This window comes from Heterostelium album (genome assembly GCF_000004825.1).
Source record: "Heterostelium album PN500 unplaced genomic scaffold PPL_scaffold10, whole genome shotgun sequence".
Classification (NCBI taxonomy): Eukaryota; Evosea; class Eumycetozoa; order Acytosteliales; family Acytosteliaceae; genus Heterostelium; species Heterostelium album.
In genome coordinates this window covers 594,811-608,801 of record NW_008805072.1, presented here as the reverse complement: position 1 = coordinate 608,801, position 13,991 = coordinate 594,811, and the positions used below count along the sequence as shown (strand labels likewise).

General features: G+C 31.2%; 7 protein-coding genes across 7 annotated transcripts; 5 read left to right on the top strand and 2 right to left on the bottom strand.

Annotated features, from left to right (window-relative positions):
- Positions 1-1,157: 1,157 nt before the first annotated feature.
- On the top strand, positions 1,158-2,485 carry erkB (mitogen-activated protein kinase; the record flags this gene model as incomplete). The annotated part of the gene is made up of 3 exons (XM_020583010.1): positions 1,158-1,229; positions 1,301-1,520; positions 1,632-2,485. The coding sequence occupies 3 exons, from the start codon at positions 1,158-1,160 to the stop codon at positions 2,483-2,485; spliced, it is 1,146 nt and encodes a 381-aa protein (XP_020429791.1).
- A 433-nt stretch (positions 2,486-2,918) lies between these two features.
- On the top strand, positions 2,919-7,616 carry pigB (putative transmembrane protein; the record flags this gene model as incomplete). The annotated part of the gene is made up of 8 exons (XM_020583009.1): positions 2,919-3,242; positions 3,348-3,452; positions 3,518-3,639; positions 3,712-4,539; positions 4,643-4,856; positions 6,207-6,243; positions 6,715-6,742; positions 6,983-7,616. The coding sequence occupies 8 exons, from the start codon at positions 2,919-2,921 to the stop codon at positions 7,614-7,616; spliced, it is 2,292 nt and encodes a 763-aa protein (XP_020429790.1).
- A 677-nt stretch (positions 7,617-8,293) lies between these two features.
- impa1 (inositol monophosphatase family protein) lies at positions 8,294-9,348 on the top strand (the record flags this gene model as incomplete). The annotated part of the gene is made up of 4 exons (XM_020583008.1): positions 8,294-8,450; positions 8,516-8,669; positions 8,749-8,976; positions 9,063-9,348. 4 exons carry the CDS (start codon positions 8,294-8,296, stop codon positions 9,346-9,348), a joined length of 825 nt encoding a protein of 274 aa, XP_020429789.1.
- A 527-nt stretch (positions 9,349-9,875) lies between these two features.
- Positions 9,876-11,366, top strand: glnA2 (glutamine synthetase family protein; the record flags this gene model as incomplete). The annotated part of the gene is made up of 1 exon (XM_020583007.1): positions 9,876-11,366. One exon carries the CDS (start codon positions 9,876-9,878, stop codon positions 11,364-11,366), a length of 1,491 nt encoding a protein of 496 aa, XP_020429788.1.
- Positions 11,367-11,646: 280 nt separating this feature from the next.
- Positions 11,647-12,079, bottom strand: ubl5 (Ubl5/Hub1 family ubiquitin-like protein; the record flags this gene model as incomplete). Its single annotated transcript, XM_020583006.1, has 4 exons — positions 11,647-11,654; positions 11,728-11,763; positions 11,835-11,956; positions 12,024-12,079. The coding sequence occupies 4 exons, from the start codon at positions 12,077-12,079 to the stop codon at positions 11,647-11,649; spliced, it is 222 nt and encodes a 73-aa protein (XP_020429787.1).
- Positions 12,080-12,208: 129 nt separating this feature from the next.
- Positions 12,209-12,676, bottom strand: PPL_12266 (uncharacterized protein; the record flags this gene model as incomplete). The annotated part of the gene is made up of 1 exon (XM_020583005.1): positions 12,209-12,676. One exon carries the CDS (start codon positions 12,674-12,676, stop codon positions 12,209-12,211), a length of 468 nt encoding a protein of 155 aa, XP_020429786.1.
- A 192-nt stretch (positions 12,677-12,868) lies between these two features.
- hemC (hydroxymethylbilane synthase) lies at positions 12,869-13,925 on the top strand (the record flags this gene model as incomplete). Its single annotated transcript, XM_020583004.1, has 2 exons — positions 12,869-13,143; positions 13,226-13,925. 2 exons carry the CDS (start codon positions 12,869-12,871, stop codon positions 13,923-13,925), a joined length of 975 nt encoding a protein of 324 aa, XP_020429785.1.
- Positions 13,926-13,991: the final 66 nt, after the last annotated feature.

The following is a 13,991-nucleotide window of genomic DNA, read 5'->3' as shown; positions in this document are numbered from 1 at the left end:
AAACCAAATCAAACCAACGACTGAAGCTTTGATTTCTATTGATAAACAATAATTAATAATAAATAAATATAAATTGAATTAAAAAATAATTAAAATAATTAAAATAAAAAGTAAACCTCCACTATTCCTTTTTTATTGAATAACTTTAAAACTATACTACTATAATCATAAAGATAGACAGAAAAAAGGAACAGCACCATTCATCTTAAAAATTGTGCATCAAACAACCATTATTAATAACAACAAGCACCACACACTCATTCAACTCACACCTTATTCACACTTTGGGCTTTTACTCATTGTCAGTGAGCATTTCTTACCACCAATAATAGAGCAGAAGTAAATCAAAGTAAAAGAGCAGAGTGAATTTTTTTTGTTTTTAAGCTAAAAAAAAAAAGGAGAGATAGTATCTCTGTCATTTTTCATAAGCATCAATAAAGAACATTTTCATCATCAAACACATAGCACTCACACACACAAACATTCAAACTACAACAAATACATCAAGCAAGAGAATATAGCTATAATAGTTAACAATTTGCAAATCTCAGTTTTCAATAACTAGCAACAAACAAAACAATACAATCTAAATATATAATAATTTAACAGTAACCAACAACAATCAAAAATTTTTTTTTTAAACAATAAAACATACCCACACCCTCGTTCAATTACAAGAGTCGATCTCACACCAACACAAACACCCCCACTAAATAACACATCTTACATTTAACAATAAATAGAGTGCACTGAGATTTCAAATAGGAAATAACAATCATATAATAATCACACAACAACAACAACAGCAACATTCAGAATTAACACTAATAAATTAAATAAAATCAACAAAACAAAACAATTATTAGTTTTAACCAACAACAAACAAACACAATCAATCAATCAAAATCAATCACTAATTAATAATCAAAATAATACATATCAGTCAGTTATATATATAACAAAACAATAACATATAAAACAAAACAAATTGTTTTTTTTTTCTTCTTCTTCTTTTTTTACACAACATTAGCTTTAATTGTATAAATCATTTAATATCAACCATTCAACTAAATATTATCACCTAAAAACCAAACAACAACAGCAACAACATCAAAACTATCTATTTATTATTTAAACATAAACATTTTCTTTAAAAGATGACATCAAGTGAAGATATCGATAAGCATGTATTAAGAAAGTATGAAGTTTCACAAAAGTTGGGTAAAGGTGTAAGTTGACAATAAATATCATAGAATCCACAGTTGAAAACCTAGGTCTAATAATAATAATAATAATACAGGCATATGGTATTGTTTGGAAAGCAATCGATAAAAAGACGAAAGAAACAGTTGCATTGAAAAAGATCTTTGATGCTTTTCAAAATGCAACCGATGCACAGAGAACTTTCAGAGAGATTATGTTCCTCCAAGAGCTACACGGACATGAAAATATTATAAAATTACTCAATGTTTTAAAAGCTGATAATGATAGAGATATATACTTGATTTTTGAATATATGGGTAAATATATCTTTTTTTTCTTTTTTCTTTTTTTCTTTTTTTTTAGAAACAAATTTAATGTTACCATATAGTTGTTTGTTCTAACTGATTTATAATATTTTCTTACTTTAGAGACTGATTTACATGCAGTGATCAGAGCAAGTATTCTAGAAGATATTCACAAACAATATACAATCTATCAAATCTTAAAGGCAATGAAGTTTATGCACTCTGGAAATGTATTGCATCGTGATATTAAGCCAAGTAATTTGCTACTGAATTCAGAGTGTTTGGTAAAGGTTGCCGACTTTGGATTGGCTCGTTCCATTGCCTCGCTTGAGAATGTTACAGAAGCCAATCCAGTGCTGACAGAGTATGTCGCCACACGTTGGTATCGTGCACCAGAGATCTTGCTCGGTTCCACAAAGTACACAAAGGGTGTCGACATGTGGTCGATCGGCTGCATCTTGGGTGAGTTGCTCGGCAGCAAAGCCATGTTCCCCGGTAACTCCACCATGAACCAACTCGATCTGATCATCGAGGTAACCGGACGTCCAACCGCCGAAGACATAGAAGCAGTGCGTTCGCCATTCGCCGCGACAATGCTCGAGTCACTGCCTCCATCGAATCCACGCTCCTTCCAAGAGATGTATCCACACGCATCGCCAGACGCACTCGACCTCCTGCGACGACTCCTCCAATTCAACCCAGACAAGCGTATCACCGCCGAAGAGGCATTGGAACATCCGTTTGTCGCGCAGTTCCACAACACCGCCGACGAACCATCGGTCGAGCGTATCATCAAGATCCCAATCGACGACTCACAGAAATTCCCAATCTCAGAGTATCGTAACAAACTGTACAACGACATCATCAAGAAGAAGAAAGAAACAAGACGTCGTCACCACTCACAGAAACCAATAGATACAGATCAAACTATGACTCCTGCACCCGGAGCAGATCAATTTACAGCACAACCAGTATAAATTAACAACAATAATAATATATCTAGTTTAACAAATAATTAATCAAAATTTATAAATATATATATATAGTCGTAGTAAACAAAGTAATAATAATGTATCAACAATCCACAAAAACCTCAGCCATAATCTAAAACAACAATATTAATCCAGAAAGCCAAACAACACAATTTTTCCCAATCAATACCATACCATACAACTCTATATAATTAATCCATGTTGTTTTATGTAGAAATTTATCAAATCAACCAAAAATAGTAGAATTAAAATCTGTATCATTAAAATATATTTTATTTAAACAAAAACAAAAAAAAAAAAACAAAAGAAGTTCATTGTTTTCAAGTATTTTTTAATTAATGGATGAGTTTTGGGTCAACTTCAAAATTAAATAGATTGCATTGATTGTTTATTACCAAATTTGTCAAATAAATAAAGGATGACAAAAAAACAACAGACACATCATCACCAACAACAACAACAACAACAATCGAATGGAATATTCGATATAATAGATAGGAATATATGGGTATTTGTATTTTTGATGATTATCTTTAGATGTATAAATTCATTGTTGATCAATACATTCTTTGATCCCGATGAATACTGGCAGAGTCTAGAGGTGGCACATCAAACTGTTTTTGGATATGGTTATCTTACTTGGGAGTGGTCTGCAAAGATCAGAAGTTTCTTACATCCAATGCTATTTGCTATCGTCTATAAATTGTTGTTACTCTTCAAACTAGATACACCCTACGCTGTTGTATGTATTACATACATTGATTCATTGATTAACTTTTCATTTCATTTCGAAATACTCACTCATAATTCAACTATAATAACAACAACAATAATAATAATAATCTAGATTATAGTACCAAAATTGTTACAAGGTATAGTTGCAGCTGTCGGTGATATCTATCTTTATAAACTAAGTAAAGCAATCTTTGGAAAAGAATGTGCAAAATGGACTGTAAATATATATATATCATATATTAATATTAGGTGTGAATATTTACTAAACTTTTATTTACTTAGCTTATTATCAACCTTATTAATTGGTATACATTTGTATGTATTGTTAGAACCTATTCGAATTCAATTGAAACTGTTTTGTTTGTAATATCACTTTACTATTGGCCATTACCTGGTAAAACTCAGTAGGTTAACCTAAATATTTATGATTAGTATATAAAGGCGATCTAATCTAATCATTATTATTATTATTCAAGACCAAGTGAAGCCAACTACAAGATATTCAATAATGTTCAAATATCAGTGATATTGACATCGTTTGCTTTCATCATTAGACCTACCACTGCCATTATGTGGTTGTATTTGGTACCTTTGTATCTCTATAGTAATATCAGATCGTTGAAACAACTGTTATTGTTTGTGTTTAGAGATGTGTTGTTGGTGGCAGTCTGTGTCTTGACGATATCGATCTACGTTGACTATCTATTCTATCATGAGATTACACTGGTACCGTTCAACTTTCTCTACTTCAATGTGATAAAGAACATCTCTGCGCTCTATGGCACACATCCAATATGGTGGTATTTCGTCGCTGGATTCCCAACGATTGCCTCTGCAGTGCTTCCGTTGTTTGCATACGGTGTCTATCGTCTGTGGTCACTCCAACAGAAAGACGTACCTAATCGGCTGCATCTCGCCTACTGCGCAATGTCAACGATTGCTCTCTACAGTCTGCTGGCACACAAAGAGTTTAGATTCATCTTCCCGATACTGCCTCTCGCTGTGATGTATGCCGGTCTTGCCGTTGCATCACTCAAAGTGAAGTACCCACAGAGCAATCTCTACAAGATCGTCATTGGTTCGTTCATCGTAATCAACATCCCACTGATCGTATTCTTCTCGAACATCCACCAAAAGTCACCGATCGACGTGATACACTATATCAACTCTGAAGTGTCGCCACTCCACCAGTCACCCAACGCCAACGCATCGATACACTTCCTCACATCGTGTCATGCCACACCCTATCAATCATATATTCACAATCCATATTTAGAATTGAAAATATTAGAATGTCCACCACCGTATGTAATATTATAATTATTACTTAGATCTAACGCTAACCTAACCTAACCTAAACTAATTGTTGTTTTGATACCAAAACAGTCTCGATTCCAACAAAAATAGAGTATTCACAGAAAAAGACTTATTCTTTTATAATCCACAGATGTACTTGTTGAAAACGTATGCGGTTGACGGTGATCTAACACTTGAACAGTATCAGTCACAAAATTCATTCATCATAGAACCACACAAACTGAAACTACCCAACTATTTCGTTGTTAGAGATGACGTTTTAAATGATTTCACTCAAAGCTGGCTTGGTCATCATTATCAACAGGTATGTGTTTCTATCTTATATTTATTCGATTATTTTTCTTTTTTGAAATTAGATTGACTCCTTCGAAACACAATAACAACAACAACAAAAGATTGAAAGATCTATCTAGATAGGCAGATGTGCAATTCATTTCATTTTAAATTAATCATTCTACGCCCATCACTCACACTATCTCTTAATTTTAAACAAACACTTTCTAAAAACCAAAAATATTCACACACATAATTCATTCACTCATCAATATATTTATTGCGTTTCTATCCAGTCAAATACAACATTTTTGTGCGTCATCAATCAAGGTTATTACCACTGTGTGCTTCATCCAACAACTATTGTTAGCAAGCAGTAGTAATAGTAGAAATTTTTATATATCCTCCATCAATTCATCAGATATTAACCACAGCCACTATTGTTTATCCTCTTGCATCATCCATATTTTCTATTGCTGTTGGCTATATTAACCATACTGCCCAATTGGTCTTTTTTTCCAAAAAAAAAAAAAAAAAAACTTCACACATTTCTCAACAACAGCTCATCATGGTTATTCACAAACAGTCACAGCAAAAAAAAACAAAAACACCCTCTTCCATTACAAACCACGTGAAAACCAAAAAAAAAGCACTCACGGTTTTATCTTTAACTTCCCAATCGAGTCTTGCAGTCCACCTAAATTCTTTGTAGAAAAAGCCCATTTTTTTTTGATTACCATTTAATTTACTAAAAAAAAAAAAAAAACAACAAACGAATCAAATCAATTATATTTATTTAAAAAATTTAATATCCATTTTGTATTTCTTTCAATTACTTTTTTAAACAATCAACAAAGAAGAAAAGTCAATCTAATCTACACACAACTCTATCATAACTAACAATAATCTAATCCTCTCTCTTTTTTTTTTTGACTTATCCAAATACATTTCTCTCCATTTAACATTCAATATTTCTGGTATGTATCTATTCAAAAAAAAAATTTCCTGTTGTTTGTTTGTGATGATTGTGTTACACTGCGAATTTTAACACTTCAATAATGCTCCACTGACAATTGTATTTTATCATTATCATTTAATTTTAAAATCAAAAAAAAAACAAATATATAACTATCAACGATAATGTAACTCAATGTCAATATCACTATAACATCCTACTGCTACTACTTCTTTTTATTTATGATATATAATACTACCACCAACAACTTTGAAATGGATTGAAATTGGTTCATTCTATTCATTTCTATTCTATTTTATTTACAACACACTCAACTATCATGGAACACCCCAACAAACACACCACCAACCTAATAACAACAACAACAACAACCAAATAAACACAAATAATTTGAATAATGAATAGATGCAAACATTTGGTTCAGCACTTGATGTGACGAGTTGTAGTTTATTTAAGCTTATATAAATAAATCATTCAAAAATTAATTTAATAATTTTAATAAAAATAAAAAAAACAATATTTTGTCAAATTCTATTTTTTTCATTATTTTTTAATTTTTTCAACATTTAAAAAAAAATTGATACTCTTGGTTTTTTGTTTTTTTTTTACCAAAACAAAATAAAAACAAAAAAATATATTATTATTTTCATTATTTGTTCTGACCGACAACACACTTATATATATATTACAATACATATAATTAATTAATTATTTTATTTATTTATTTAAAAATAAATATTATTATTTCATTTATTTAATTTTTTACAATTGTTATCTCTACCCGAGTAGAATCTATTCATCATTTTTAGAATCTATTATTATTTAATTGTTTCTTTTTTTTCTTAATATCTAATATTTATTATTTTTTATTAAAAAATAAAATAAAATTAAATATTAATATATTTATTTTTAGATTTAGTATTAACAGCAGTAATAATTGTGTATATAAATATTTACTAAGCATTAATAATAATAATAATAATACAATTGTTGTCTTTAACAACAGATTTAATATCAATCATCACATAAATATCATCAATCACAATCCTAGGATTAATTAGTAGTAATCAACCACCAGAATAATAATAAAAAATGTTAAAGCTAACAAAGAGAAGTCATTTTGATGCATTCACTCCGGAAACACCCCCAACCTCATGCACACCTTTTGTCTTTTCACAAAGCAATATACCAAATAATCCATTCCAACAACAAGCTCAGCAACAGTATCAACTTCAACAACAACAACAACAACTACAACAAGCTCAACAGCAAGCCCAACAACAATACCAGCAGCAACAAGCCCAACAACAACAACAACAACAAATCCAACAACACCAACTTGATACCGCTCCATTAAAGAGATCAAGATTAAACAATGCCCAGGTCAATGTCACCAGATCATCAGATTACTCTTATTTCAACAATATTCAGTCACCAATTTCGAATATAGTATCAAATTTGGATAAATATAAGCCTACCATTAAGAAACAACCAGCTCAACCAATCGTTTTTAATTCAGATGCAAAATCACATATCAACAACATCAACAACAACAACAAAAATATTTTAAATAGTAACAACAATAATAATGAAAACAGTAACAATAATAATAATAACGATAAAAAACTTTTTTCTTTGGAGGAGGTCAGAGAGATTTTAAAGAAAGCATTGGAAGAACACGAAGCCAAACTACGTAGAGAATACGAGGATATAGTACAACAGAAGCTCTTAGAACAATTCCACAGTTTTTCACAATACAACGAGAGTTATATTTCCAGACAAATTAGAGAAAGCGAATTCAGCTATATGTCTTGAGAAATATATCATATTTATAATAGTAATAATAATAGTAACACAGTCCACACATATATCACTCCAACCATACCACCAGCAAGAAAAAAGGGATATATCAGTAGAACAAGATATCGCCTTTTAAAAAACAACCAAAACCAACAACACCTTTAAACTCACATCTTTCAGGTAATCAAAAGATTGTGATTTCAATGTTAGATTGGTTTTAAACAAATGTACAGTTTGATTGCTTTTTAGTGATCCACCCATTCTAAAACAAACTCAGCTCGCACCAACCAAGTTGTCCGAAGATGGTCATCATGACACTTACAATCCCATCGATCATATTATTATTAATATAATAAAAACATATATAATCAAATTTCATATATATATTATTTTTTCCTAAAACAAAAAACATTCTTTTATTATTATTTTTTGCATCATTCTGATCTGATGATTGTTGATTTCTTAGGTGGTCATGATTGACTCTGTTGCTAATGCCACACCACAACTTTCACGTAGAATTTCTGACGAGTGTATTTTTAATTTTTTTTTTTTTTTTTTGAATTTAATTTTTTTTTTTTTTTCATTTAAAGTTTAAATGATTTTTGCTTTTTTTTTTAAATTCATTCCAAAGAGATATATTTATTTAATTAATTTCTTTCATTTTATTTGCTTATTTATATCATAAAAAAACGATGGATACACCCAATAATATTAGCTATGAACAATACTTACAGTCGGCTGTTAAGATTGCAAGAGAAGTAGGACCAAAGATTTTGGAGAACTACAGCAACCGTGATAAAAAAGTCGAATATAAAGGTGCTGTCGATTTAGTCACTGAAACTGATAAAAGTATGTTGTTCTTTTAAATACCCACTACTGCTGTTCAAAATACTTAGCTTTTTTTTCACTTCTAGATACTGAAGAAGCCATCATCAAGGCATTGACAACAGAGTACCCACATACAAAGATTCTAGGTGAAGAATCTACAAAGGATGGTATTTACAATTGGGGTAACGAGCCAACTTGGATCATTGATCCAATCGATGGTACAACTAATTTTGTTCATAGGTAAGTTGTTAATTAATTATTTTTTTTTTTGAAAAGTAATCAAATCAATATATTTATACATTATCTTTTATTCTAAAAGATTCCCATTGTTTTGTGTAGCAATTGCTTTATCTATTAATAAGGAAATCGTTGTAGGAATGATCTACAGTCCAGTGTTGAATGAAATGTTTACTGCCACCAAAGGAGGTGGTTCTTATTTGAATGGTGTAAAATTGGATGTTACAAATGTTGATAATTTGCAACAAGCTGTCATTGCAACCAATGTCGGTTACGATAGATCTGAATATGGAGTAGAGTTTATGTTAAGGTAATATTATATTATTTAATTTCAATTAATTTCTAACTATATCAATCAAGTTAACTAACATTTATCGTCAATTTCAAAACCAAAAGTAATATTAAGAATATTTTATCACAAAATGTACAATCAATAAGAATGTCTGGTACTGCAGCATGGGAAATGGCAAGTGTTGCCTGTGGAAGATTAGATTGTTTCTACGAGTGGGGTATTCATCCATGGGATATTGCTGCTTCATCGATTTTGATCACTGAGGCTGGTGGTGTTGTTTTAGATCCATCGGGTGGACCAGTTCAAATGGAGGGTAGAAGAGTTTTATGCGGAAATCCAAAGATTTGCGATCTTGTTTCAAAGTGTCTTGGTGTAAGAAAGCCACTATAAATAAACAAATAAATATAATAAAAAAAACCCCTTTATAATATTACAAAAAAAATAAATAACAGTTTTTACTTTTCTTGGTTTCTTTTGAAGAGGTTTGAATAAAAAATAAAAAAACATATCAATACAAATGACAAATAAAACAACAAGTTAATATATAAATAAAATCAATTGGTTTGTAAATCTTCATTTCAAAAATATATATTTTTTTACCAAAAAATATGATTTAGGAATTTGTAGCCGGAATTTTATTCTTACCTCATTTAATGCCTTTTTCGAACAATTTTTGAAGTAAATGAGCTTCACCCCCACACCAGTAAATGATTTTATTAATTTTTTAATTAAATTTTAAACATTGGAATGGTAGATGATTTTCAATCATGTGGTTTGTAAAATATCACAAAGAAACTTTTTTATTTAATAATAAGGAAATTTACCATTTAATTTATATATTTCCTTTTTATTTTTCAATTTTTAGTTTAACATTTATTTATTTATAATATTTTTATATAAAGTTTTAATAAATAATAATGTTAAAAATAAATAAATTAATTTCAAATAATATTTGTAGATTTAAAAACAATAATAGTAACAATGGATTGGTAGGAGGTTTAAATAGATTCTATTCAAAATCGTCTGATTCAGACAACTATCACATGACACCAGAGGATCTGATTGTAAATCAAGTCAAGAATAGTGCCTCTCCAATGGTCAAAGTCTGTGGATCCGATGTCGATGGTATTCTACGTGGAAAGTACCTCCAGAAGGAGAAGTTCACCTCTTCCGTAAAAAAAGGTTTCGGATTCTGCAGTGTCATTTTTGGCTGGGACTCGAATGATGTCACCTACGACAATGTTAAATTCACTGGAAACCACACTGGTTATCCTGACATCACTGCCAAAGTAGATTTGTCTTCCTATCGTCAAGTCCCATGGGAGAACAACATTCCATTCTTTTTAATCGACTTTTACAAGAACAGCGGAGAGCCTCTCCCCATATGTCCAAGAAACTTGCTCAAAAAGGTAATTGCCGATTGTCGTGCTGAACAGCTTGAGCCAATGATGGGTATGGAATTCGAGTGGTACAACTATGCAGAGACCAACAAGAGCATCCAACAAAAGAACTTCACCAAGCCAACCCCGCTGACACCAGGAATGTTTGGATACAGTATGATTCGTATCTCTGAGAACTCTCGTTACATGGAGGATCTGGCCAATTTGAAGCACTACGGTATTCCATTGGAGGGTCTCCACACAGAGACTGGACCAGGTGTCTATGAAGTGGCCATCCAGTTCTCCGAGGCATTGGAAGCAGCTGACCGTGCCATTCTCTTCAAGTTGTCGGCGAAGGAAATCGCAGCCAAACTCGGAATCATGGCAAGTTTCATGGCGAAACCATCGGTTGATTTGCCAGGTTGCAGTGGACATATGCATCAAAACTTTGCGACTCTCGACAAATCAGTGAATCTCTTTATCGATAAGGACAATCCCGATGAGATGAGTCCAATGTTTAAGAGCTTCATTGCCGGTCAGTTGGAGTTGCTACCAGAGTTCTTGCCATTCTTTGCACCGACAATCAACAGCTACAAGCGTCTGGTCGATGGATACTGGGCACCAACCACCCCAACCTGGTCCTATGACAATCGTACCGTCGCCATTAGAGTTATCAAGGGCGGAAAGGCAATGCGTTCAGAGTTCAGAGTGACCGGATCCGATGTCAATCCATACATTGCTATTGCAGCATCGTTCGCAGCAGGTCTCTACGGTGTCAAGAACAAGTTGGAACTCAAGTCAAAGCCAGTCATAGGAAACAGTTACGATCTCTACAAACAAGGATTGGTCACTCGTCTACCAAGAACCCTAAGTGAATCGACCGAACTCCTTGCCAAATCAAAGATTGCCAAGGAGATATTAGGTGAGGAATTCGTAGATCACTTTGTAAATACTAGACGTTGGGAATACCGTCAATTCAATCATCAAGTTCACCGTTGGGAACATGAAAGATATTTTGAAATCATATAATATCATAGTTATAGCTTATTATATTCAATCAAACAGAATAACAATTAAATAGAAAAAAAAATGATACAATTATAAAAATAATAATAATAATAATAATGTTGTAATTATACTCTTTCAATAAATATGTATAAATAGATTAAGAAAAGTTATAGTTTTGTGTATAAATATTATTTACAATATCCAAAGGTATATATATTACCAATGGTTTCTTTATTTAATTACTTTCTCCAAGAGAATTTTAGATATCTATATTTATTGCTTTAGTGTTTCTATTTTTTTTTTAATTGTCTAAAATAAAATAATGTCAGAATTATTAGTAATTCAATAGAGAATATAATAATCGATCTATTTAGATACATACAATATAATTCAAGTCCATCACCATCATGAATTTCGTCTATATTAAAAAAAAAAACAAAAAGTTAATAAATGATTTTCAATAGAATGGACATGATTAGTTTAACTCACAATCTTCAAGTGTAATATGATCTTTATATACGTTGTACCACTTTTGTAATCTAATCTTATCTGGTCTAATACCTATTTGAGCAGCAATGACTTTCTTTAAATCACCAATTGTATCATCAGGACTAAATAGTTTCTAATTAGGAGTTGTTTTCTACTATAATCTTATAATAATAATAATGAGATACTTACTTTACTTTAACTCTAACCTTTTGACCTAAACGATCATTACATACAACTTCTATCATTTTTCTATATAACCTATAAATGATAGTTTTAACGATTATTGAAATTATTTGAATGATTCAAAATTTTGTTTATCTTTCTATTTTTTTTTTGTTTTTTTTAATTATTTTTTTTTGTATTTTTTTTTGTTATTAGTTTCTATGTTGTTGATTATAATGATGATCTCTATTTCTGTTATAGTTATTATGATTATTATCTCTATTTCTGTTGTTATATTGGTTGTTGTTATTATTGGTTGGGATGAATTGAAATACCACTGATGGAACAGTTGTTGTATTTTGATATCTAGTATCACTATCACCATATAGTTCAATTTCCTTCTTGGTGCTTGATATGTATAAAAGATTATTGTCGTTACTGAAATTGTTGAATTTGGCTATTGTTGTTAATGATCCATTATTTCTATTATTGTTTTGATGTTCATCTTGGTAATCGGCATCGTCAGAATCATCATCGGATCTATTATATTGATCATCAGAGTTGATTGATTCATTGTGACGTTGATCATCGAACGAATCTAAATCACTCTTTGATTGAGTATCATCTGAATATATTTGTTGTTGTTGTTGTTGTTGTTTTTGGTTATCAATATCACTCATTCTCTTTCTTTTTTTACTTCTATGAAATGTTGACAGAATAATAATAATAATGATGATGTTGAATGTTGTTTTAAATAAAAATTAATTAATATAAATTAAAAAACGAAAAAAAAAAGTTTTGATATCAGTTTTTAAAAAAAATATCTCTGACTTTATATATTAAAGAATTAAAAAACGAAATATAATACAGATATGTCAAACAATAAAAATAGAGATACAATTATAATTGGATCAAGAAAGTCACAGTTGGCAATGGTTCAAACAGAATCTGTGATGAAATCACTACAAGAGCTTCATCCAAATCTAAAGTTTGAAATCAAGACAATGGATACCGTTGGTGACCGTGTTTTGAATGTTGCTCTCTCAAAGATTGGTGATAAAGGTCTATTTACAAAGGAATTGGAAGATCTAATGCTATCTGGTCATATCGACATTGCTGTACATTCATTAAAAGATTTACCAACAAAGTAAGATCACTTTTGTTCGCAACTACTACTATAAATTACTATCTTACTTACTTCCTTATATATCTACTATTACAATCGTTAGATTCCCAGAAGGATTATCATTAGGTGCAATTACAAAGAGAGAGAATTGTTTTGATGCTTTCATTGCTCATCCAAAGTATGGTAAGGATGCAAGGTTATCATCGATGCCCGAAGGAGCAGTGATTGGAAGTTCGTCACTGCGCAGAGTAAGTCAGTTAAAGAGAGCATATCCACAGTTACAATTTAAGGATATCAGAGGAAATTTAAATACAAGATTCAACAAGTTGGAGACATCCGGTGAATATGACGGTATGATTCTGGCAGTTGCTGGACTTGAGCGATTGGGTTGGACCGACAGAATCACTGAGGTTCTTCAACCAGAGGTATCATTGTATGCAGTTGGACAAGGTGCATTGGGTATTGAATGTCGTTCCGATGACGAGTTTGTACAATCATTGTTGGCACCACTCAATCACTATGAAACCGCGCAATGTTGTGCAGCAGAGCGTGCAATGCTCAGAGAGTTGGAGGGTGGATGTCATGTCCCAATCGGTGTAAACACAACACTCGAACAAAATAATAGTATATTGTCGATCGAAGGTGTAGTTTTAAGTTTAGATGGTACAAAATCAATTCGTTTATCACATAGAGGTGAAATAGATCAACCGGAAATCGTTGGAAAACAATTGGCTTTAATGTTGAAAGAAAAAGGTGCAACTGAAATTCTAGCAGAGTTGGCTGCTACAGTCCAAAATTCATAATATAGTTTTTAAAAAGATAATAAATAATACTTTTCCTGCTTGTTATTATAAATAATATATAATTGT